General features: G+C 59.2%; 1 protein-coding gene across 1 annotated transcript; it reads right to left on the bottom strand.

The window, feature by feature from the left end:
- Positions 1-2,136: 2,136 nt before the first annotated feature.
- Positions 2,137-19,054, bottom strand: KRT80 (keratin 80). Its single transcript, XM_068997559.1, has 9 exons — positions 18,445-19,054; positions 15,195-15,409; positions 9,825-9,885; positions 8,511-8,606; positions 5,888-6,052; positions 5,315-5,440; positions 4,066-4,286; positions 3,558-3,613; positions 2,137-3,486 (listed from the first exon to the last, which is right to left on the bottom strand). The coding sequence occupies exons 1-9, from the start codon at positions 18,934-18,936 to the stop codon at positions 3,371-3,373; spliced, it is 1,548 nt and encodes a 515-aa protein (XP_068853660.1). The 5' UTR covers positions 18,937-19,054; the 3' UTR covers positions 2,137-3,370.
- Between the last annotated feature and the right edge of the window lie 5,565 nt (positions 19,055-24,619).

Raw genomic sequence — 24,619 nt, 5'->3', positions numbered from 1 at the left:
CCCTCAGCAGCTCCCAAATCCCTGTCGGGAATGCGCCCCGGCACCCCAGGGGTGACTGAATAAAGGGGATCACTGGAATCGGCCATAAAACACCTTTCTTGAGCCATAAATGGGGGAGTGCTGTTAGTTATCCCATTTATTCCCATTTATTAGTTAATTACCCTCCCTAACCCTGGTTTTCCCAGCGATCCTCAGGCCCTGATCCATTCTTTACATGGATCTGAGAAGGTGATCACCCTCTAACCATCCCACGACCATCCCCTTTTCCATGAAACCTGAGCTTTTCCATCAACCCCCCGCCCCCCCTCCAAATTCAGGATCCTTTGAGTTCTTAGGAATTTTTAGGAAGCAGCCAGATGGGATTTTGTGGCATTTTGAGTCAAAACCAGGGACGTGACAATCCTGGCACTTTCTGGGGCTGCCCCTCACCACTGCATCCTTCTCTGTTTCCCCCTTTTTTTCCCTATTCTATCCCTTTAAAAAGGTAAATCCGATGTGTTTCATTCTGGATTGACAGCGCTGGTCTGGATGACACGGGGGGTGCAGCCAGGACCTTTTATGAAGGGCTGGGAAAGGGATTTTTGTGGGGTCCTGAGCTGATGGTGCTGCCTGGCACCTGCAGCAATTCCCTGGGGAATTCACAGCTGGAATTGGGGCTGGTCGTGACTCCGGGATAGGAACAGCAACGGGAATTTGCCCTGAGGAAGAGGCTGGGCCCTGCTGAGGGAGGGATGGGGCAGGATGGGGGAGTCCCAGAGCCGCGGATCGTCCCCGGCAGAGCTCAGCTCCCGTCAGTGGAGGGCAGGAATTCTGCTGGATGGACGCGTTCCCGGTGCCCTCGGAAGTGGTCAGCGGGCTCCGAGGCTGGCAGCAGCGGGACAGGGCAGCGCTGGGCTGGCTCTGTCCCTCCCGTGTCCCGGAGTCCAGGAACGCGGCCGGAATCCCGAGGCTCAAACCAGCCCTTTCATCCCCTGCTGCGGCCTCAGGGCTCCTCCCAGCCCCGTGGGTGGTGAAGGCTCAGAAACAGCAAAAAGGTCCCCAAAATCCAGTGTCAGGGAGGAAAAGCAGCGGGAAGGTCTCAGCTGAGCCCCCCCGGCCTCCAGATCCCTCAGTTCGGGTGTCCCAGGCTCCCCCTCCGGCCTCATCCCGGGCAACACGAGCCCCGTTCTGCTCCCGCCCCGGGAACGGGGCTGCTCTGAGCACGGAGCCCGCCTGGGAAGGGCTTTTTCCAGGGGCTCTGCAGGTCCCTGGCTCCAGAGGCAGCCCTGCACTAACCCTGCCCAACTGGGAGCAACTGGGAGCTGCCCAGAGCCACCCCCTTCCCCATCCTGCCAGGCTGGGAAACTGGATTTAACCCTTTCCTCTGGTCTGGAATGTCCTTCCCATCCTCTGTCTCCCACCCCCTGCCCTGGACCTGGAGAGCTGCTCCCAGATTTGGGTCCTCCGGCACCCCGGGGGCCTTGGGCTGCTTCGGATCTCCCGGGGAATCCCCCAGGGGAACAGGGAGCAGCTGTGATCCAAAAGGGCACCTCTGGAATGAGGGGCCACAGGGAAGGGGGGGTGCTCAGGATGGACCTGGCCCAGGTGTGCAGGAATTCCCCTTTGGAGAGGGGCAGGAGGAGTTTGGGGAGGGGAAGCTGACCCCGGAAGGGCAGAGTGTTTCCCAGGTGAGCAGCAAACAGCAAAGCTGCTCCCAAATTTGGGTCCTCCAGCACCTCAGGGAACCTGGTCTGGTTTGGATCTGCCAGGGAAGTCCCTCTGGGGGTCAAGGAGCACCAAAAAACCCCAGTGATCCAAAAGGGCACCTCTGGAATGAGGGGCTGTGGGGAAATTGGGTGCCATGGGGTGCAGAAATTCCCCTTGAGAGAGGGGCAGGGGGGTTTGGGAAGGGGAGGTTGAGCAGTGCTGAGCTCTGCTCAGTCCCCTCATTCCCAAAAGCTGCTCCCCAAGGCCTTGGATCCTGCACTGTGGCTGCCCCTCCGGCCCCGTGTCCTCCACCCCGGGGATGTGCCCAAGCCAATCCCTGGGATGCAATTCCAGCCTCACTCGGCTGCCAGAGCTCAGCCAGAGGCCCCGGGTGGGTCCTGCTGGGGAGGAGCTGCTGCCCAGGTGCCTGGGCTGGGAAGTTGGAGAAAACCAAGGACAGCACAGGACGGATTCCGAGAGACAGAATTTATTGCAACAGCCAAACCCTGCGAGCCAGAGCTGCGCTTCCTATCCTACGGGAATGTGGGAATGGGGACCCAGAATCCAGGAATTCGGGGGGGCTGCGTGGCAGTGGCTGGAGCCAGGAAGGAAAATCCTGCGGGATTCTGGGGGGGAGGGAAGAGGCTGCAGGGGTGGCCACGGCATCCCCCACCTGTGGCCATGGGGCACTTCCAGGGCTGGCTCCTGGAGCTCTGGAGTGCCGGGATCGGGATTGGGATCGGGATTGGCCGAGGGAGCAGCTGGGTCAGGTACAAGCTGAGGTCAATAAATACAAAGGCAAGGGAGTTTTCCAGCTTTAGGCTGAAAGAGGGAAGATTTGGATTCGATTTTAGGAAGAAAATTCCTCCCTGTGAGGTTGGGGAGGCCCTGGAATGGATTTCCCAGAGCAGCTGTGGCTGCCCCTGGATCCCTGGCAGTGCCCAAGGCCAGGCTGGACGGGGCTTGGAGCAGCCTGGCACAGTGGGAGGTGTCCCTGCCCTGGCAGGGGTGGGATGGGATGAGCTTTGAGGTCCCTTCCCACCCAACAGGGGCTGTTCCCAGTGCAGTTAAATAGGAACCAGTATCCCAATTTTAGGAGCTGGAACTGCTGTGCGGAGCCTGCAGAGAGGGAGGGATTATGGAAATCAGAGTTTTGAGGCATTTTAGCTTTGGAGAAGGAATGAGGGGCCCCCCAAAGGCAGGGAGATACCCTGAGGTGGCCAAGGGTCCTCCAGGGTGGCACCAGATCTGTCAATCCAGGTGACAAATCCATCCCTGGGGTTTTCCTCCCTCTCCCCCAGTGTGGAAGCCTGGATGGTGCCTTCCTTGGAAGCCCCGTCAGGGATCGCCCTCGGAGCAGGGAAAGGGTTTGGCAACAACACTAAAGGGACTGATGGCAGCTGCTAAAACTGGGCTGGGGACAGTCCCTCCTGCCGGGCACACTGCAAGGGGGGACTGCAAATCCCCTGGGCAAGGAGCCCTGGAGAGGAAGGTGAAGGGAACGGGAGAGGCCCTGAAGTCCTGGGCTGGCTCCTGCTGTAACTGGGAATGGAGCTGTGAACTGGGATGGTGGAAAGACAAGAGACGGCCCGGAGAGGATCCTCATCCTTCATCCCTCAGGTGTGGGCTGGAGCTCAGGAGGAAGAGCTTCCCAGGTGCCTTGGATCCGTGTTCATCCCGTTCTCTATGAACATCCCCCGGGGGCTCCGGAGCTGAGCTTGGGCCGGCTCCCGCTGCTCGGCTCCGCATCCCCCGAGCCCCGGGCAAAGAGCCGCGAGTGCCGCAGGGCGCTGGCAGACACTGCAGGAGGGGGGAGGTTAAAACCCTTCATCGCTCCCCGAGTTCCCAACTGGAGGGATCAAGGCACTTACGGGGCTTTGGCCGGGAGTGGACGGCGCTGATGACGGTGGGAATGGGCTGCTCCATGCTGGGAAGGGAAGGACAATGTGAGGACACGGCTCCAGCTCTCCCCGAGGGGTGAAATTGGGCTGGAATTGGCTGGAATTGGGCCTGGGTGAGTTGGGATCGGGGTAGGACCGAGGGTGTGGCTGGACCAGGAAGGGCTTCCCCAGTCCCTGGGCAGAGCGCCTGGAGAAGGTCTGGAAGCTCAGCCTGGGGAGTCTGAGGAGAACCTGGGAGCATGAAATGGGATTGAACTGCTGGGAACCACCGGGATTTGTTCCTTCTTTGGCCGAACCCTCAGTACCCAACTCAGAACTTGGGATTTGGGCAAGCTGGGCTTTGGGAGCTGTCCCTGCCCGTGGCAGGGGGTGGGACTGGGGGGCCATCCCAAAGCATTCCATGATTCCATGATGTCTCCATCCCCCCAGGTGTCCGGTGCATCCCTTCCCCACCTGAGGTGGAGGAATCCTGGCTCACCTGCTCTCCTCCCCTTCCATGAGCTTCCTGTAGGTGAGGATCTCCACGTCCAGGGCCAGTTTGATGTTCATGAGCTCCTGGTACTCCCGGACCAGGTGAGCCACGTGCTCCCGGCTGCGCTGCAGGGCCTCCTCCAGCCCGGCCACCTTGGCCTTGGCGTCCCTGAGGGTCCCCTCCCCCTGCTCGCCGGCCTCGCGGATGTGCTCCTCCAGGTACAGGCACTGCGGGGGGGACAGGGAGGGAGGGGGCTTGGGGAGGGAATTCCACCCCTGTCCCCATTATCCCCCCAGGACCCCCCTGTCCCATTTTCTCCCAGGACACCCCTGTCCCCGTTTTCCCCCCAGGACCCCCCTGTCCCATTTTCCCTCCAGGACACCCCTGTCCCCGTTTTCCCCCCAGGACCCCCCATCCCATTATCCCCCCAGGACACCCCTACCCCATTTCCCTCCCAGGACACCCCTGTCCCCATGTTCCCCCCAGGACACCCCTATCCCCATTTTTCCCCCAGGACACCCCTGTCCCATTATCCCCCCAGGACACCCCTGTCCCGTTATCCCCCCCAGAACCCCCCTGTCCTGTTTTCCCCCCAGGACACCCCTGTCCCCATTATCCCCCCAGGACCCCCCTGTCCCGTTTTCCCCCAAGGACACTCCTGTCCCGTTATCCCCCCCAGGACACCCCTGTCCCCATTATCCCCCCAGGACCCCCCTGTCCCGTTTTCCCCCAAGGACACTCCTGTCCCGTTATCCCCCCCAGAACCCCCCTGTCCCGTTTTCCCCCCAGAACACTCCTGTCCCATTATCCCCCCAGAACCCCCCTGTCCCATTATCCCCCCAGGACCCCCCTGTCCCGTTTCCCCCCCAGGTCCCCCCTGTCCCGTTATCCCCCCAGGACCCCCCTGTCCCGTTTCCCCCCCAGGACCCCCCTGTCCCGTTTCCCCCCCAGGACCCCCCTGTCCCGTTTCCCCCCCAGGACACCCCTGTCCCATTATCCCCCCAGGTCCCCCCTGTCCCGTTTCCCCCCCAGGACCCCCCTGTCCCGTTTCCCCCCCAGGACACCCCTGTCCCATTATCCCCCCAGGTCCCCCCTGTCCCGTTTCCCCCCCAGGTCCCCCCTGTCCCGTTTCCCCCCCCAGGTCCCCCCTGTCCCGTTTCCCCCCAGGTCCCCCCTGTCCCGTTATCCCCCCAGGACCCCCCTGTCCCGTTTCCCCCCCAGGTCCCCCCTGTCCCGTTTCCCCCCCAGGACACACCTGGCTCTTCTGGGACACGATGCAGGAGCGCAGTTTCTGGATGCGGATGTTCAGATCCGCGATTTCCCGCCGGCTGTCGAGGAGGTGCCCCCCGAAGGAGCCGGCCTGGGAGCTGCTGTCGGTGAGCTGTGGGGAGAGGGAGCAGGGGTGCCCTGGCATCACCTGGATGTTCCTGGGACCACCTGGATTACTTGGGGAAAGACCTGGGGCTCGTTCCTGTCCTCTCTGGCTGTGGCTGTGCCGGGCTCACCTGGCTCCCGGGGTCAGTACCATTCCTGCTCTTTGGACAGCTGGAAGGACATTTCCATCTGCACTGGGAGATGTCTGGGATTTCTCCAGGTGTGGAGAGCCCAGAGTAACGAAACTCTGGGATTTACTGTCCGGAGCTGATCCAGGACAGCACCTCATGCCTCCCTCCATTCCATTCCATTCCATTCCATTCCATTCCATTCCATTCCATTCCATTCCATTCCATTCCATTCCATTCCATTCCATCCCTCCCTTCCTGCTGATCCGGCCGTTTCCAGGCCAATCCCTCCTGTCCTTTCCCTGCACGGAGCAGGGCTCTGGTACCTTCCTCCGGGTGAGGGCCTCGGCCTCTTCCCAGCTCCGCAGGGCCAGAGCCTCGTACTGGGCCCTGACGTCCTCCACGATCCTGCCCAGGTCCGGCTGGGAGCAGCTGTCGATCCCCAGCACCACGGAAATGTCCTTGATTTCCGTCAGCAGCTCCTCCAGCTCCTGCAGAGCCACAGGACAACAGGAGAGAGAACACGGAGCTGGAAATCCATGGAATGGTTTGGGTGGGAAGGAGCCTCAAAGCTCATCCCATCCCACCCCTGCCATGGGCAGGCTGCTCCAAGCCCCAAGTCCAGCCTGGCCCCAGGCTGCTCCAAGCCCCAAGTCCAGCCTGGCCTTGGGCACTGCCAGGGATCCAGGGGCAGCCCCAGCTGCTCTGGGAAATCCATTCCAGGGCCTCCCCACCCCCACAGGGAAGAACTCCTTCCCAGTATCTGGTCATATCCAAGATTCCCAGCAGTCAGAGAGAGCTGGACCCTCCAGGTGGGCTGAGCTTGGCAGAACAGCTTCCACGTAGAGATGGGGAGAATTCCCAAGTTTTCACTCTCTGGAGCTGGGAATCTGGTGGTGTTTGCTCCATAAAATCCAGACTCAGGTCAAGGTGGGGTTTGGGATCTTTGGATACAACCTGATAAAAATCTGACAAAACGGTGCCTTTGGACCACTCCAGGAGCAGGAAAAATCCTGGATCCTTAAGGCTGGAAAAGACCTGCAGGATCACCAGATTCCAACTGTTCTCCAGCAGTGCCAAGGCCACCCCTGACCGTGTCCCTAAGTGCCACATCCACACACTCCTGGCCACTTCCAGGGCCGGGAACTCCACCCCTGCCCTGGGCAGCTGTGCCAGGGCTGGACACCCCTTTCCAGGAAGGAATTTTCCCTGATATCCAACCTAAACCTCCCTTGGCATTCCCTCCTGTCCAGTCGGTTCCCCAGGAGCAGAGCTGGAGCCGCTGATCATGGCCCCATATCCATCAACACCCACGAATCCATCAACATCCCTGATGGATGTGGGAGGCTCGGGAAAACAAAGGCAGTGTGGATGGTCCCGCAGCCTGGGGGGGCTGGAAAATGCCCTTTCCGAGCTCTGCTTCGGGATCTCTTTGGGATGTCAGAGCCTCATTTACGGCTCCTCGGGGCCAGGAGCCTTCCCTGGACACATCCACGGCCGGCAGAGCTGCTGCTCTCCTCTGTCCCGGGAATGGCAGCGTGGGGGGAGGCAGGAGCACCCCCGGGGAAATTTGCCCTGGATAAGTCACAGCTGGAGAAAACAGAGCCCGGAGTGGAGAATTCCCCACCCTGAGCCTGGAAGGGCCCCTGGATCCAGGTCTGTACCCAGGCTCGATCCGGAGCAGCTGCTCCCTTATCTCCGGCTTTGCCCCAGGAATTCCTTCTCCTCCTCCCTCTCCTTTGTTCTTCCCTTGGCGCTCAGGTCCCTCCGGAGCAGGAATTGTGCTCCACTTGCCCTGGCTGGGCACACAAAGGGCTCAGGGGTGACACAGAAATACCCCCAAAAGCAGGACCATCGGGAGATCTTATCCCAGCGGTGTTTAATCCGTGAGTTTCTTTGTTCATCTTGGAGCAGGTGAGAAGATTTGTGTTTATTGGGAATATTGGATCATTTGGTGAATAAAACCCCCACACTGCTCATTTGTTCATGAGAAACGAGGGTGGGATTTTCTCCTGATTCATCCCAACAAGCAAAGTTTGCCTCATTTTCCCTCCCCCGGGAATGTGCCTGTACCTGCTGTCATCAAATCCACAGAGAAGGTGAGACAGGAGAGGCTGGGGATGAGATTTTTACACGAATTGGGGATTAAAAAATGCAGCTTTTTGTGGGACCCACGGGAAATCAGCTGGAGATCCTAGAGCAGAGCCTGATTTCCAGAAAATCTGTGCTAAAACTGCCTTGCACGAGGAATAATCTCATTTTAGAGCAGATCGGGCTCCCGGGGCAGTTGTGCTGGGAGGCAGCTCCTGCCGCTCTGTGCCTCAGTTTCCCCAAGGAATGTTCACATTCCTCCATCAGGCACTGTCATTGTTCGGATTGCTGGAATTTAGACAAACCCCGAGCGCTCCCACACTGCTGATCCTGCTGGGTGACATCTTCCAGGCCCTGGGTCAGTGCCTGGGGTCGGTTCTGAGAGAGGCCCCTCCCCCTGGCTGGAATCATTCCCGACTGGGGGGACCCCTGGTTTTCCCGGGAAGGAGGAGCTTGGATGCGTTTCAGAGCACCCAGGCTCTCCAGGTGTGCTGGGCTTCGGGTTCTTCCCGGAGTCTGAGCATTTGGCTCACCTGGGCCGAGGTCTGGGGCAAACCCCATCCCTGAGGGCAGGAGCTGAGCCCCAGCAGCCAGTTTGGGATGGGGCTGGAACTCTGGGCTGTTCGGGGGGGCCCCAGGCCCCCGCAGCGGCTCTGGGGCAGAAGGACTGTCCTGGCCTAATCCCAGTGTTGGTTTTAGTGCAGGGGAGGGATCAACTCCTCAGTTGATCCTTCCTGCCAAAGCCAGGCCACGGCTGCGACACCCCGGCCGAGCTCCGGTGGGTGTGGAAATCCAGGATCTGCCCCCAAAATGCCGAGTTTCCCACGGCACCCCAGCCCTCTCCAGGTGTGCTCCCACCTGCTCGTAGATGGTTTTCTTCAGCTCCAGCAGCTCCTGGAGCCCTTTGAGCTTCACCTCCAGCTCCGTGCGGTGCAAGGTGCTCGCGTCCAGGTCCTGCACGGGTGCAAAGGGATCCTTTTGTTCACACCTGGGTTTGTAGCGAGTCATTCCCACTGCTCCCCCTCCCCAGGGAGTGCCCTGCTCGCTGCATCCCTGGGAATGTTCCAGGACACGCTGGACGGGGCTTGGAGCACCCCGGACGGGGAAGGTGTCCCTGCCCAGGAGGGATGAGCTCCTTCCCAGCCACCCCATCCCGGGATTTATCAGCAGGGACGTTTGGGACTGCACTGCAGGTGCGGGCTCCTTTGAGGAGCTTTTCCCTTTGTTTTGTGGGATTTGTTGGTGGGAGGCTCCGCTGCGCCGGGCAGGGCTGGGCCGTCCCCTCCCGGCTTTGTTCCCCACAAAAGGCTCCACTCATTGAAAACTCGGGAGCCGTTCCTGGAGGTGTCCAGGAATGCCCTTCCTGGCTGAGTGTGCCACGGAAAACATGGAATTAGCCAGGATGGATATTTGCGGGGAACATTCCCTCTCTCCCAACACCCCTGCCCTGCCCCCGGACTGGGGGTTTGATATAAAATCCCAGTTCCAGCGGATTCCCACCCCGGCTCCTGCTGGAGCCGGAGCTTTGCCCGGGGTTTGCCCAGGGCGTGGCCCCTCCGCAGGGAACAAAGCAAATCCTTTATCAATTCCAGCCCTTCCCAACCCTAATGGCACCCGGAGGGAACACGGGGAGGAGGGGGCGGCCTGGGAAGGGCTTGGACTCCTCAGGCCAGGGAAATCCCGGGATACAGGGATGGGGATGGGATGCAGGGATGGGGATGTGCTGACAGGAAATCCCGGGATGCAGGGATGGGGATGGGCTGACAGGAGATCCCAGGATGGGGATGGGCTGACTGGCAATCCGGGATGCAGGGATGGGGATGGGATGCAGGGATGGGGATGGGATGCAGGGATGGGGATGTGCTGACAGGAGATCCCGGGATGGGGATGGGCTGACAGGAAATGCCGGGATGCAGGGATGGGGATGGGATGCAGGGATGGGGATGGGATGCAGGGATGGGGATGTGCTGATCCCCAGGTGCTGCCGGGGGATTTTCAGGAGCCATTCCAGACTCACCCTCCTGTGGAACTGGGACTGGTCCCCTCCCTGTCCTCCTCCAGACCTTGTTATCCCAAACCATCTGAGCCTGGATCACCTCCAGGCCCTTCCCTGGCTGTGCAGGGCTAGGTAGAGCCAATCCAGTTGGAAAATTCCCCTCCCTTCCCGCTGACCTTTTTGAGCTCCATGAAGGTGAATTCCATCCCGCTGCAGAGGCGAATTTCATCCTCGTACCTGTGGAGTGCCCAAAGCACGGGATCAACCATGGGGAAACTCAGGGACACTCAGGGTTGTCTTGAGACCCCCAAAGATCCAAACTTTCTGCTTTTCCTGTGATGTTCCCCCTCCTTGAGGCAATGTGGGCAGGAGCGAGGAGAAGCTGCCACATTCCGGCTGCCCTGGAACACCAGGAGCACTTTTGGGATGAAGAATCCCAGAGCAGAGGGGAGGGAGCTTTAACTGGGATTTCATTTGGGGCTGGGCAGCCTCAGGTTCCTCACAGAGGGATGGGGAGGGGGTGGATTGGGCTCTGCCCAAACTCTTCCATTTTCACTCCAAACCTTTTCTGTTCTGCTCATGTTTCCTCGGAGTTTCACTTCCAGGGTCGGAGTCTTCCCAAGGGAGAAAACTCTGGCTTGTGAAAATTCCGAGAATTCTGGACTGGTGTCATAACTCAGCCCAGGTGATTTGTGAAAGAACACAGGTAAAGGAATTCATGGAAAACTGCCCAGGGAGTGGAGGGAACCAACCGGGAATGGGGCGGAGTCCCGAGGATCCCTGTGGGGAAGGAGCCCCGCAGGTGCTCAAGCCCAGCTGGGATAGGGCAGCAAAGCCTCCAGCCAGGGGCAAATGGATACAAGCGGGAATTAGGGAACACTCCAACCCTCGCTGGCTCCTGGGACAGGGCTGTGGTGATCCCAAATCCCAGGGACCCGACCAGGAAAGCCACAGGGTCCACTTTGGGCCCAGCAGTGCTTGGTCAGAGCAGGACAGTGCTGGGCTGGGGGTCGGTGTCCCACAGCGCTGGACAGGCGGTGGGAATGTTGGGAATGTTGGGAATGTTGGATCAGAGCAGGCTGAGCTCTCAGGGAGGCCACGGCTTCCCTGCTCTTCCCTGATCCCTTGGGCTCACGACATTCCATGGAATCAGGGAATCCTTACAGTTGGAAAATCCCTTGGAAAGCATCGAGTCCAGCTGCTCCCCCAGCACTGCCATGGCCACCCTGACCATGTCCCCGGGTGCCACATCCACACGGTTTTGGGGACCCCACCCCTGCCCTGAGCAGCTGTGCCAGTGCCTGGACACCCTTCTCGTGAGGAATTTTCCAGATATCCAGATTCCAGATATCCAGATATCCAACCAAGCTGTGACAGCCGCAGCTTTGGGCATTCCTGGGCTTCCTCCTGAGTCCCCCTCGGTGCTGAACTCGCCCTCCCCTTCCCTGCTTTTCCAAGGCTGGGCAGCAGCGGCTGATGGGATTCACCTGCCTGGTCTGTGCTGCTCACCTGGAAGGGGAGCATGGCTGGAACACTGTCAGCCCTGCTGGAACACTGTCAGCCCTCTATGGAACACTGTCAGCCCCACTGGAACACTGTCAGCCCTCTATGGAACACTGTCAGCCCCCATGGAACACTGTCAGCCCCCGTGGAACACTGTCAGCCCTCTATGGAACACTGTCAGCCCTCTATGGAACACTGTCAGCCCCCGTGGAACACTGTCAGCCCCCGTGGAACACTGTCAGCCCCACTGGAACACTGTCAGCCCCCGTGGAACACTGTCAGCCCCACTGGAACACTGTCAGCCCCCGTGGAACACTGTCAGCCCCACTGGAACACTGTCAGCCCTGCTGGAACACTGTCAGCCCCACTGGAACACTGTCAGCCCCCGTGGAACACTGTCAGCCCTGCTGGAACACTGTCAGCCCCGCTGGAACACTGTCAGCCCCGCTGGAACACTGTCAGCCCCACTGGAACACTGTCAGCCCTGCTGGAACACTGTCAGCCCCCATGGAACACTGTCAGCCCCGCTGGAACACTGTCAGCCCTGCTGGAACACTGTCAGCCCCACTGGAACACTGTCAGCCCCGCTGGAACACTCTCAGCCCCGCTGTGCTGGGACCAAGCTCAGTGCCTGTCTGCAGCCTTCCTTCCTTCCTTCCTCCTCCTCACAGCTCAGCCTGGTCCCAGTGTGTCCCAGTGTGTCCCAGCGTGTCCCAGTGTGTCCCAGCGTGTCCCCGCAGCCCTGGGCGCTGGCAGAGCCCCGCTCCCGGCAGAGCAGAGCCGGCCCGGCCGGCCCAACGCGCTCCTGCCACGCTCCCAGGACCGTGACTCACCCGGGGCTGGAGCTGGAGCATTCCACAGGCACATCCCAACATTTATCTCCCGGGAGACAATCCCGGGGCACTGCAGGAGGGCAAATCCAGCCCTTCCTGCACTTAGGACACTTGAGACGGCGTCTGCTCGCCCCGGGCTCCTTCCATGGAGCAAAATCCAGGGAACCGGAGCTCAGGCAGGCTTAGTGCCCTCCTGGATGTGCCTGTCCCCTGTCCATCCATCAGTCCATCCCTCCCTCCCTCCATCCCTGCGTTTGGAATTGCTGGTCCAAGGCAGCATCATCTGAGGAGCAGGTGGGAGTGTCCCAGTGAGTCCCATCCCGCTGGGTTTGGGAAGCGGTCCCTGGCTCAGGATGGATTCAGGGCCTTACGGGGGGGACTCCCCCAGGCACATTTCCCAGCCTGGAGGACTTCGGGTGTTCCCATGTTCCATCCCGAATGCCCCAGCCCGGCTGAGGGATTCACTTCACTGGGAAATCCAACTGGTTCTCTGTTTTTCCTCCCCCAGAATTCCCTGAAGAAAAGAAACTTCCCAGATTTGCCCGGTTTGTGCAGAGATTTGCTCCAGAAATGCCCCTGGGCTGGGGCTGGATGGGGCCTGGGAGTTCTCTCCCCGTGAATCGCTTTTGAGGGATGAAGCATCCCAGTCGTGCCTCATCCCATTGTCCAAGTCACTGGAAAAATCACAAGAAATCCAATGGGGAGAACTCTCAGGCCGCCTGTTCCTGGGAGCACCTTCATCCCTAAGAAGTCAAGCTGGAAATCCCTGGAGTGCCGGGAGCTGGGAATGCCTGAAGCAATTCCTGAGTGCAGATCTGAGCACAGACTGTGGCTGCCCCATCCCTGGGACACTGGGAGGTGTCCCTGCCCACCCAAACCAGTCTGGGATTCTGCTTCCCTGGGGGAGTGCAGGGAGGGCCAGGGGCTCCAGGCAGGGATGGCAGGTCCTGACCTTTGAATTATCCAAACAAAGAGCAGGCAGGCACCTCCCACGAGGAATTTAGGAATTTTTAGGCACCTGGGTGTCACTTGAAGGGCTCCAGGGAGGATGATTTCAGTGTAAGGTGAAGAATCAAACTCCTGGTTCTTATTCCTGTCTAATTCCTCAGAACATTCCCTGTCCTTGGCTCTGCTGAGGCCCCTGGAATGCTGGGGCTTGGGGACCTCCCAACAAGAAAGACCCCGAGGGGCCAGAGCAAGTCCAGAGCTGGGAAAAGGGCTGGGGAAGGGCTGGAGCAGCAGGGAAGGGGCTGGAGAACTCCTGAGAGAGCTGGGAAAGGGCTCAGGCTGGGGAAAAGGAGGCTCAGGGGGGACCTTGTGGCTCTGCACAAGTCCCTGACAGGAGGGGGCAGCCGGGGGGAGGTCGGGCTCTGCTCCCATGGACAAGGGGAAAACAGCCTCAAGTTCCACCAGAGGAGGTTTAGGTTGGATATCTGGAAAAATTTCCATGGAAGGGGTTGTCCAGCCCTGGCACAGGCTGCCCAGGGAGTCCCCACCCCTGGAGGTGTCCAAAACCGTGTGGATGTGACCCTGGGGACACGGGCAGTAGTGACCACAGTGGTGGGGGGTTGATGGTTGGACCTGATGATCTCCAAGGGCTTTTCCACCCTGAATGATTCCACGATTCCAACCTGCTCTGAGCTGATTCAGGCATTTCACTGCTGTGTCTTCGCTGGAAGGAGCTGTCAGCCCTTCCCTGATTTGCAGCCACCTCGAGCAGGGCTTGAGGAGCTGGAGAATCCTTGGGCTGAACTCCCTGGAGAGGACACGGATTGTTCCTGCCTCACCTGGGGAGCGGGGCTGGATCCCAGCAGGGATTTCTGTCCCTCGGCACCACTTTGGGCTGGACAGTCCCAAATCCCACGGGAGCTTCCAGAGCTCCGGGAAGGTGCTGGTGTCACTGGGAGGGAAAGGCGCTCATTTGGGATTCTCCTGTGGGATGCAAATGAGCCCCATAACGAGGGAGGCATTGTCTGCTCCGGGATGGCCCAGGTGCTCCCTCTTATCTGCACATCTCAGAGCACCCCAGAGATAAGAGGAGCTCCCCAGAGATAAGAGGCAGCTGCACCTCCCCCGACCTTCAGCTGCCTCCCTGCTCTCAGTCAGGACCATCTGGGGCACAATTTCGATCTTTAGGTCAAAGCAGAGTTTGGCAGAAATGCTTCAGATGAAGGGGAAAAGGAAGGCATCCCACACTCATGGAACAGAATATTCCTTCTTTACGAAGGAATTCCTCCCTGTGAGGGTGATGAGGCCCTGGAATGGATTTCCCAGAGCAGCTGTGGCTGCCCCTGGATCCCTGGCAGTGCCCAAGGCCAGGCTGGATGGGGCCTGGAGCAGCCTGGGACAGTGGGAGGTGCCCCTGCCATGGCAGGGGTGGGATGGGATGAGTGTGAGCCTGGAGAGGACAAAGATCCAGGGAGAGCTCAGAGCCCCTTCCAGCGCTTTAAGGGGCTCCAGGAGAGCTGGAGAGGGACTGGGGACAAGGGATGGAGGGACAGGACACAGGGAATGGCTTCCCACTGCCAGAGGGCAGGGCTGGATGGGATGTTGGCTCTTGGGGTGGTGGGGCCCTGGAATGGATTTCCCTGTGGCTGCCCCATCCCTGGCAGTGTCCAAGGCCAGGCTGGACGGGGCTTCGAGGGGAAGGTGTCCCTGCCCATGGCAAGGGTGGCACTGGATGATCCTTAAGGTCCCTCCTAAGCCATTCTGTGATGATGAATATCCTGAGCTGGAAAACACCCACAGGGATCATCAAATCCAACTCCTGGCCCTGCCCAGGACACCTCAAAGTTCCCACCATGGAGCCAGGAGCATTGATTTTTGTACTGAGCAGCCTGGTCCAGAAATCACTTTGGGGACAAAGTTCTGGTTTGGGATAATTGTGTGGAGAATAAACATTCCCTGTTTCCATGGCTGTCACTCCAGCAATGCCACTCCCTGAGCTGTTCTCCAGCAGAGGCTCCTCTCAGACCCTGCTCTCCTTGGAATTCCATTCTTATGGCTTTCATTGTTATGGCTTTCCTTTCACCTCTCCTTAACCAGGAAGAGGTTGTGATCCTAAACTCTCAAATCCGCACTTCTGTGCACACCGAACCAGGAGTATTTTCCTGGGAATCTCAGCTGGCTGATTCAAATCAATCCCACGCTGCTCCCTGTGCCCCAGCTGAATCCCCCTGGATATGGATGGATATGGATAGAGACACCTACTTGCTCCGGAAGGTGTCCATGGTGCTCAGGACCTTCGCCAGCTCCGACTCCAGGTTTTCCTGCTCGAAGTTGAGCGCCTTCATCTCCTGGTTCATTTTGCTCATGTACTGCTCATAGATGGCCTTGATGTCCGAGTCCGAGTGGGAATTGTCCTGGTCCTTCAGGAAGTTCCACCTGGTCGTCAGGATCTTGTTCTGCTGCTCCAAGCTCTGGACCTACGGGAGAGGTTTCAGAGGTGTCAGTGACACCAAGAGCCACACTCAAAGCCTGGTAGGGCAGGAGATGTTGGAGACCTTCAGAGGAGCTGCTGGAATCAGCAGATTTCCAGGGAATCCCTTCAAAATTAGGCCTGAGGATGGAGGGTTATGGAATCATGGAGTGGTTTGGGTTGGAAGGGACCTTAAAAATCACCCAGGTTCACCCCCTGGCATGGCAGGGACACCTCCCGCTTTTAGGGGACTTTTCGGGCTTTTACACGTTACCCACTAATTAATTTCACAATAGAACACGGTGACGTTGGAATAAACACGGTGACATCAAGATAAACGTGTTCACATCAGGATAAACACAGTGACATCAGGGTGAAGGAGTCACTGACCATAGGAATGGTCAGTTCTGTCACCTTTGCAAGTGACCATGGACTCCTGGAAACCCCTCCAGCATCTCCAGATCCAGGTGCTGACTCCAGTCCATGGTGCACACTCTGGCCCAGGTCACGCAGGGATGTCCAGGGTCAGCAAAGGGCAGATTTCCTGCCCCAGAGAGCACAAAGAGAGGGAACCCTCTGGACTGCGAGGAATTACAGCATGGAGAGGCTCAGGGAATGAATCAGGGTCTGGGTTTATGGCAGAGCAGCTCAGACAAAGCTCTGGAGAACGTCCCAGGTAATTACAGACTCCAGGTGAGCTCCCCGTGCTGGCTCTGAGAGGACAACGCTGCCCTTCCACCACCCGCCTTTGAGGAACCTGCTCCTCTTTCCCAATATTCCCAATCTCACCAGTAACGCTCCAAGTTTAACAGTTCTCATCTTCAAAAGCTCTTGGCCAACTCCAATTAATTGGCTAATTGCTACCTCTGGGAGCAACCCCAGTCACGTTTTGGCTGGAGATGCCGGAGCTGCCTCCAAGTTTCCTGTGGTACATCCCAGGATGACTCAGGGCTGATGCCGTGCCCGGGGCACTGGGAGCACTGGGGGCACTGGGGGCACGAGCCATCAGACCTCCAGCCTTGGCCTGGGGTCCAATGGAGAGGCAGAATTCCAGCTGCCAACCCAGATGTGGCACCATCTTTCTCCAAATCCTTCTTGTCCGAACAGAGAGAGCAGCCAAGGAGAGCAAAGCCCTTCCAGTGCTTGGGAGTTTCCAGCAGAAGGGCTCGGAGTGTTGGGATGTTCCAGGTCACACTCCTGGAGACCTCATCCTTCCTTCCCAGGATGGGAATGGATTGTGTCGGCTGTTGTTCCAAGTCCACCTTTAATTAATTCCTGACCTCCTTCCTAATCCTCAGCTGCTCCTTTTATCCCTCACATTCCTGTTCCCAAACCATCCCTGGGCTGAACTGGTTCCATCTTGGCTTCCAACATCTGCTTGGAGCTGAAGGATCTTTAAGGTCCCTCCTGACCCAAACCATTCCTTGACTCTGTGACTTCTGCAATGTCCCCCTCACTGGAAACCCTCCCCTGCAGAGCCTTTTAGCAGGAGCTTTGCAGAGGGATCACCCAGATTTGGCCTCATTTCCTGGAATTTCATGCCTGAACACAGAAGTGGCCAAAGTTTGGTCCTCACAGGCCTTCCCCTCTGGGCTGCTTGGGATAAAGGCAGGGCCTCAAACAGGGGCTCCAGGCCTTGGCTTTTCCCTGTCTTCTTTTCCATCTGTCTGGAAAATAAATGCCAGCAGATCTGGAACAGCTGGAAAACCATCAGCACCAAACTCCTGTAGCTGTGTGGTCAATTATCCCTGGAATCACCTGCTGGAGATCGAGAACATCTGAATTCCTGATTAAAAAGCCAAGTTCTCTTTGACAGGGAGGTGTCATTCCCTTCCTCTGGAATGAGGGCCTGGGGCAGGTGCCTGAAGTTGCCACTTGATGCAGCTCTTGAAGCCTTCAAAGGAGCTCAGGAGCTGCAGTCAGAGACCTCGGCCCAGGGGGTGTCCCTGTCCTGAGGGGGTGTCCCTGTCCCCTGAGCCCCCGGCCCAGGGGGTGTCCCTGTCCCAGGATCCACATGGATCAGGAGGTTGCTGGGTTGGGTTTGTTGGGAAACCTGGAACTCCCTCAGTTCCTCCCTCCCCGTTGCCAGGGATCAGGCCTGGCTCAGGCACACGGGCTTTTGTCCCTTTCCCCTACTCCCATCCCTGCTCTGAGGTCTCAGCAAACCCCAACCTCTCCACCTAGACAGTCCAAATTCCAGCCTCCACCATGTGGGTGTTTCCCACACCAGGTGTTCTCCAAATTCCCAATGCCACGATCCTGGAAAGGCTGTGCCAGGCCTGGGCCCTGCTGGCACTGCCAGGTGTGACTGGTCACAACTGTGCCCCTCGGAGAGACCCACTGGAGGTGTTCCCACAGCCTTCCCCTTCCCAGTGTGAATTCAGGTCCTCGGAGAGTTAAAATGAATCAATCCCCGGCCACTGGAGGTTGGCAGGGAGAGCTGCATGAAGCAATCCCAGAGATTACATCTGTTTACGGAGCAGGGCTCTGCAGGAACCTGCCTGCACCGGGAGTTGTTTTCCTTGGAGAAACTTCTGCTTCTCCCGGCTGCGCAGAGATGAAAGCAACGCTTTCCTGGCCCCTCTCCTCGGCACCTCGCAGGCTGTGGGCGGGGGGTCTCCCTGGCCCTCCGCGGTGCCGAGCTGGAGGTGGGGATGAGTTTCCAGGGATGAGTTTCCAGCTCTCTTCAGCAGCCGGAGTTGGAGCTGCCGCCATAATCGGCGTCACTGCCCGTGGCTGCTCGCCCACTCCGGGACCAAAGCCCCCCCTGTCCACGGAGCCTCCACACGGAGCCTCCACGGCTCTGCCGGGGCTGCTCGGGGTCCCCCAGCACCTCCCCGGGGTCACAGGCACAGCCCCGGGACGCGCCGGCCCCAGGGATGCTGCTGCCCTCGTTAGCAGAGAGCTCGGAAGGAGTCACTAATTGGGTAATTAGCCGGATGTTCCCAGCCTGGCCGGGGGTGGCTGCAGGCCCTGGTGGGTCCCCGAGAGCCTGGGCAGTGCCTGCGCCCCCTCCCCACGCCAGCCAGGAGCTGGCCCTACCTTCTCGATCAGGGTCACGAACTGGTTGTTGAGCACTTTGATGTCCTCCTTCTCCTGCTGCCGCACGGCCTGGAAGGCGGTGTCGATGTCCAGGCGCACGGGGCCCGGCAGCCTCCCGTCCCTGGAGCGCGGCGAGCAGCGCAGGCCGCCCAGGGAGCCGCAGCCGTCGCTGGCCACCGAGCCGGGGCCGTCGCTGGCCCCCCCGTCGGGGCTGCGGCGCTCCGGGGACGGGCTCCCGGCGGCTCTGCCGCGGCTCATCCTCGCCGACAGCTCCCCGGAGCAGAGCGAGCCGCTGGAGAAGGCAGCGCAGGGGTTGGTCATGGCCGGGCCGCGGCTCCGGGACGGGAAGGCAGAGAAGGGCGGAAGGTTTGTGGCCGCTGCCGCCTCCGAGCAGGGAGAGCAGGGGAGCCGCGGAGCTGGGCCGGTGCAGTGCCCGGCTCCTGGGCTCGTGGGCTGGTAATGAATTCCAAGCACCTGTTCTGCGATGTTCATTAAACGGAGGAGGGTGGAACCCTTGATGGAAATCCAGATCAACCTGTTGGCTTTTTGGTTTGGTTGTTGGTTTGTTTTTTTTTTTTTTCTTTCTTTCTTTGTTTTTTTTTTTCTTTCTTATTCCCTCCTCTGTCTGTTCCCTCCTTTCTTCAGCAGCTTGTTTGTGGGAGGAGGGCTCCGGCCCTCGCAGCAAAACCAAATCCTCCCAGGTAATTCTGGGCCCCAGCAGCTGCTTCCCTCATCCTTAAAAGGTGAGGAAAGGAACCGAAGGTGCCGGGCTGGGAAGGACTGCTCCAGGCACGGCTCTGCACAGGGACTTGGCACACGGAGCCGGGATCAGCCCCTGGCTGCTTTCCAGCCCAAATCTGCAGGAAGGAACAGTGATACTTTCTTTTTTGTAAGAGATGAGGGTTTAAAACCATAAAGAATCTGAATCTTAGGCTAAAGAAGGAGTTGGGAAACGCATCCCAAGCTCGGCGTGGCCGGAGCTGCTCCTGCTCTGTCACCACATGGGCACAGCTTGGAAGGGTCTGGTGCTCCAAGTGTTTTAGGGAGGATAGGTCTGGTTTTAGGCATGTTAGGTCTGGCTGTAGGGATATTAGGTCTAGTTTATGGGTGATAGGTCTGGTTTTAGGGAAGATAAATCTGTTTTTAGAAATTGTAGGTCTTGCTTTGGGGAAGATGGGTCTGGTTTAGGGAGGATAGGCCTGGTTTTGAGACCCCTGGGAGTGGGGTCTGAGAGTGCTGAGGTTGTTCACTCATCTGCTCTGGCAGCACCAGAGACCCTCAAAACCTCTGGACCCCGAGGTGGATCTCAGGTGCCCAAGTCCATCTTTGACTGCCCCATTCCCATTCCCCAAAAGCCCTGTAAGAGCTGGAGACACCAAAACTCTCTGAATTTCAATGAGTTCTGGTGTCCCACCCTTAAATCCCTGTTTGCTACAAACCCACCCTGGACATGGTTTTCTGCTTCGGCTCCATTTCTCCTGCGAAGCTTGGGAAAGAAGAACTCCCATCTCTGCCTCGTTTGTGGCATCCTTGGCAAGGGGAATGGTCTCCTCTGGCCATCCCAACTTCCATTTTGTGGGAAAGCTGCTGCTTTGCTGCTCTGGTTCTGCCCAGCACTGGAATTTCCCTGCCAAGGGAGGTGAGGGAAGGTGAGGCTGGATCTGCCACGGACGTGCTCGGACAAGAAACATCTGCTGAGGAGCAGCTGTAGTTTGGGAAGGACTTCCCAGGGAAGGGGACCCATTCCTGCAGGGTCCACCTTTCCTTCAGGTGGAACTGCAATATATTGCCAAGAACAGGGTGTTTTCCCATGTCCCCCTTCCCAAAACGCCCTTCCCAGGGAAAATCCATTTGAACACCAGGTCAGTCACTCAGTGGGTCTTTGGCAGGACTTTTCAGGGTAATCCTGATGGTTTGTTTTAATGATTAATCCCAAGTTCCTGTCTGGAAGCAGCCAAAGCTCGTGGCTCTGCTCGGTGGTGAGATTATCCCTTCCTCGTGGGCTTCTCCAATGGCTCTGCGGCTGTAGGCACAGACGGGACCCCAGTGGGCATCAGGTCAGGGGTCACCCTTGGCCTTGGGGCTCCTGGTGGTGCTGAGGGCCCTGGGGATGGCCCTGGAAGGCTGGATGCCTCCGAGGGAAGCAGGTGCAGGTGGAATGAGGGCGCTTTGGGGCAGTAGAGGCTGGGAGCAGTGTCTGCTCTGATCCTGGTGGGATGTTCCATGATCCCAGGTCATCCCACCTGTCTGAGCATCAATCCCTGCTCCTTTCTCCTCCAGGGATCAATTCTTTCCCTCATCCTTTTTCTTCCATGAAATGAAGTTTCCAGACCTGGGTCCAGCCCATGGGAGCAACAAGTTTGGCTCAAAGAGCATCCCCAGTGCGCAGTGGCCCAGGACGGCTCTGCAGGTGATGGGATCCAAATGGATCTCGATGCCTTTTGATTCCCAGCTCCGGCACAGCATCGTGTCCTGTGTCCCACATCCTCCCCATCCCTGGAAGTGTCCAAGGATAGGGCATGGAGCAACATGAACCAGCGGAAGGGGGTGGAATGGGATGAGCTTTGAGGTCCCTTCCCACCCAAACCGTTCCATGATTCCCCGATCAGATGCTGGAGATGGGCCTGGATGCCTCTGCCACAGAAAGGTGCAGGAGGATGGTTCAGGATGAAAACTGCCTTGAACTCCTGGGAAAAGCAGCGTGGAACCCAGTTTCTCACTGGGATCACTGGAGCCACTCTGCTCTGAGATGGGCGAGGCTTTTCCAGTGCTGTGTCCTTCCAGCAGGATGGGTTTGGTTTGCAGGGAAGGGGTTTGCAGGTGACGTGGGATGTGTGGGAAGAGGACTCGGCCTCTCCTTTCAAGGCTGAAGCTCCTGCTGTCCCACCTGGTGAGCAGAGGGCCTGGGGGAGTCCTGTGGAGGGGAGACACACTGGGGGACCCTGATTTCAGTGCCCGTGGTGCTGCTCCTGGGCATTTTTTGGTGTTTGTAGGGAAGGATCCCGTGGCTCCTCCGGAGGAGGGAGGACCTGTCCCCAGCTCAGCTCCTGCCCCTCGCTCCTGCCCCTGCTGCCCTCCCTGCCCCGGGGAGAGGCCGAGCTGACTCAGGCAGCTCCTGCCCTTCCTGATGTTCTCGGTGCTCCTCCTTGGCCAGGTATTTGGTTCAGTTTGGGATGGGCTGGTCCCCAAAACAGGGCATTTCAGCCTTCCTGGCTGCACAGAAATCCTGCTGGAAAGGGACAGGGACAAAGGAAGGCGGGGATAAGGTGGAGAAGGGGATGAAGGGTCCAGTCCCATCCGGCTGGACAGCTGTGTCCTCCCTCTGCCGTTCCCCAGGTGCTCCCAGCCTGCTGTGGTTGGGTGCTGAGCCATCCCAGAGCTCCCTCTCTGGCTGGGTCACTCTGTGTGTGGTTGGTTGGGGGGCTGAGGCCGGGGGCTGGGCACGGGGAGATTTAAACCATCCCCGGGAGCCTTGAAGGTGCTTCAACCCCCTCGGGCAAAGCTGGGGAAGCTGTGACCCTGCCCTGGAGCCCTGGGGGTCATTGCCAGCACCTGGAACTGCCCTTCAGGGTCAGTGGCTCAATGTGTGCAGTGGAACCATTCCTGTGTCAAGGCTCCCCAAGAAATTGGGGTTTATTAGTGAGGAATGAACTGGGAATCAGCCCCAAGAGAGCTGAGTGAGGAGGAGGAGGAGCAGCACTGAGGGGGCTCTGGAGGGAATGAGAGGGTCAGCAGGAGACAGGTGATGGAGCTGCCCCTGGAATGGGAATCGCCCCTGGAGTGGGAACTGTGTGGGGCTGGTGACCCACGGCCGGGAATGGCCGGGGCTGGGGGCAGTGGTGGGACTGGGAACGGCCGGGACTGGGGCACAGGTGGGACTGGGAACGGCCGGGACTGGGGGCACAGGTGGGACTGGGAATGGCTGGGGCTGGGGGCAGTGGTGGGACTGGGAATGGCCGGGGCTGGGGGCACAGGTGGGACTGGGAATGGCCGGGACTGGGGGCACAGGTGGGACTGGGAACAGCCGGGACTTGGGGCACAGGTGGGACTGGGAATGGCTGGGGGCAGTGGTGGGACTGGGAATGGCCGGGGCTGGGGGCACAGGTGGGACAGGGCAGAGCAGCTCCCGGTTCTGCTGCTGGAGCCTCCTCGAGGTCAGCTCAGGTTTAGAGAAACAGAAGAAGGAGAGGATTTATTTTGTGAAATGTGTGGTTTGGTTTGGTTTGTTCAGTTTGGCCGCTGGCCCCGGGCTGGGCGGGGCGGGCGTTTCGTGCTGCGCCGGGGGCTGGGCTGGGCAGTTTGGGACTGGGCACTGCCCAGTTTGGGTTGGGCGTTTGAGACCCCCTTCAGGGCTCTGGAGAAGGGAAGGGGCCGGGCTGGGGACGTGTCCAGGCCACGCCAGGGTGGGACAGAGGGGCTGAGGCAGGTCCGTGGTCCTCGGGGGACACTGTCCAGCCCCAGGTGGGCATGGGGGGGACCCTGCAGGGACAGGGGGTGGGCACGGGGGGGACACTGCAGGGATAGGGGGTGGGCACGGGGGGGACACTGCAGGCCTCCCTCTCCCCTCCCCCGTGCTGGGATCGGGCTGTGGGGGCTGGGAACGGGAGAATTCCTTGCCAGACTGGGGGCTATTTGTGGACTCCGTTTTGGGGGTGGCTGGGGGGAGCTCTGCCACCCTCCCAGGCTCCTTTCCATCCCTGCTCCTTCTCCCTCTTCATTATCCCTTCTCTCATCTTCACTTGTTCCTTCTCCCCCCTTGCTCCTCCCTTCTCCTCTCCCCTCTCGTGTCCCATTCCCCCTCCCTCCTCCTCTTTTCCTTGCTTTCTGTGCCTGCCTAGAGCCATCCACATCTCTTCCCTCCTTTCTCCTGGAATCCCAAATCAGGCTCTTTCTGATTTCTGGGTGAAACACAGGGAAGCTGAAACTCAGCCCGAAGCAGGCGTCAGAGCCCAGGAATGTCCCTGGGGCTGGCGAGGCCGGCCGGGACCTGCCCACGGCACCTTCACTCCCAGGAGCATTTCCCACTCAGCTGAGCTTTGGCTCACGGAGCTTCCAGGAAATTTCAGGTATTGAAAAAAGTCTGAAACACGACTAAAGCCAGGGCTGGTGATGTCACCAATCCTGCCGGGTGCTGCTGGCTCTGCCGAGGGGTTGGGTGGCCGTGGCTGTGCCGTGGAGTGGGGAAGCTGCTTTGGGTGCTGGAAGTGCCCCAGTCCCATCTCCCTGCCGGGGTCAAAGAATGGAGTCCTGGAATGATTCGAGAGGGAAGGGCCATTAAAGCCCATCCAGTGCCACCCCTGCCGTGGGGCAGCTCTGCAGGTGGGGTCTCACCTGAGCAGGGCAGAGGGGCAGAACCCCCCCTGCTGCCCACGCTGGGGGTGCTGAGCAGCTGAGGGGGCTCTGCTTCATCTCCAAACCCTCTCTTCTCACCTGAGATGGCCCCAAAGTCCAGGAATGGTTTTCCCACAGAAGCTGTGGCTGCCCCTGGATCCCTGGCAGTGCCCAAGGCCAGGCTGGACGGGGCTTGGAGCAGCCTGGGACGGTGGGAGGTGTCCCTGCCCATGGCAGGGGTGGCACTGGATGGGCTTTAAGGTCCCTTCCAAACCAACCCATTCCGTGAATCCCCAGCTCTCTCTCTTGTCCATCATCTCCACTCTGGGCTGTACTGGGAGCCTGGAGGTGCCCAGTTCCCTCTGCAACAACCAGTCCTGTTACTGCGGCCAAAGGCTCCTCCTTTCCCGAGGTCCCGCTAATGAAAGGAGCAGGACTGAGGCCCAGGGAGCGTTTCCAGCTTGGTGTTTCCCAATCTCCACCGGAACAAATGACTTCATTCCCTTCAACAGCGCCCAGAGCCAGCTCCGATCCCCATGGCTCTTGTGTCACTTTAATGAGGCTTTTGTTTGCTCTGGGTGTCACTCCCAGGCTCTGGAGCACAAAGAAGGAGCTGCTGCTGCGGGTTCTGGGAGCCTCTGGCTCTTCCGGAGCTGCCAGAGGTTTAGGAGCCAGCTCCCTGTTTTGCAACAGGTTCTGTGCATTAAATACACTGGGATCGGGGTTTTTTGGGATAACAAAAGGGCCTGTGACATCCCAGTGGCCGTTAGAGCGGGTTGTTTGCATCTGGAGTCGCAGGAACATCCTCTTGCCCCAGTTTGGGGGTTTGTGGTCGGAGCGATCC

This window comes from Aphelocoma coerulescens, chromosome 29, assembly GCF_041296385.1.
Source record: "Aphelocoma coerulescens isolate FSJ_1873_10779 chromosome 29, UR_Acoe_1.0, whole genome shotgun sequence".
Taxonomy (NCBI): Eukaryota; Metazoa; Chordata; class Aves; order Passeriformes; family Corvidae; genus Aphelocoma; species Aphelocoma coerulescens.
This window is presented reverse-complemented; position numbering and strand designations above follow the sequence as displayed.

Excerpts from the sequence above, each read along its gene's own strand:
- KRT80 (XM_068997559.1), bottom strand. The coding sequence starts at position 18,936 with ATGAACATCGCAGAACAGGTGCTTGGAATTCATTACCAGCCCACGAGC. Across the intron at positions 5,441-5,887 it reads AGGCCCTCACCCGGAGGAAG|CTCACCGACAGCAGCTCCCA; the intron begins GTACCAGAGCCC and ends CTCTCCCCACAG. Across the intron at positions 3,614-4,065 it reads ATGGAAGGGGAGGAGAGCAG|CATGGAGCAGCCCATTCCCA; the intron begins GTGAGCCAGGAT and ends TTCCCTTCCCAG.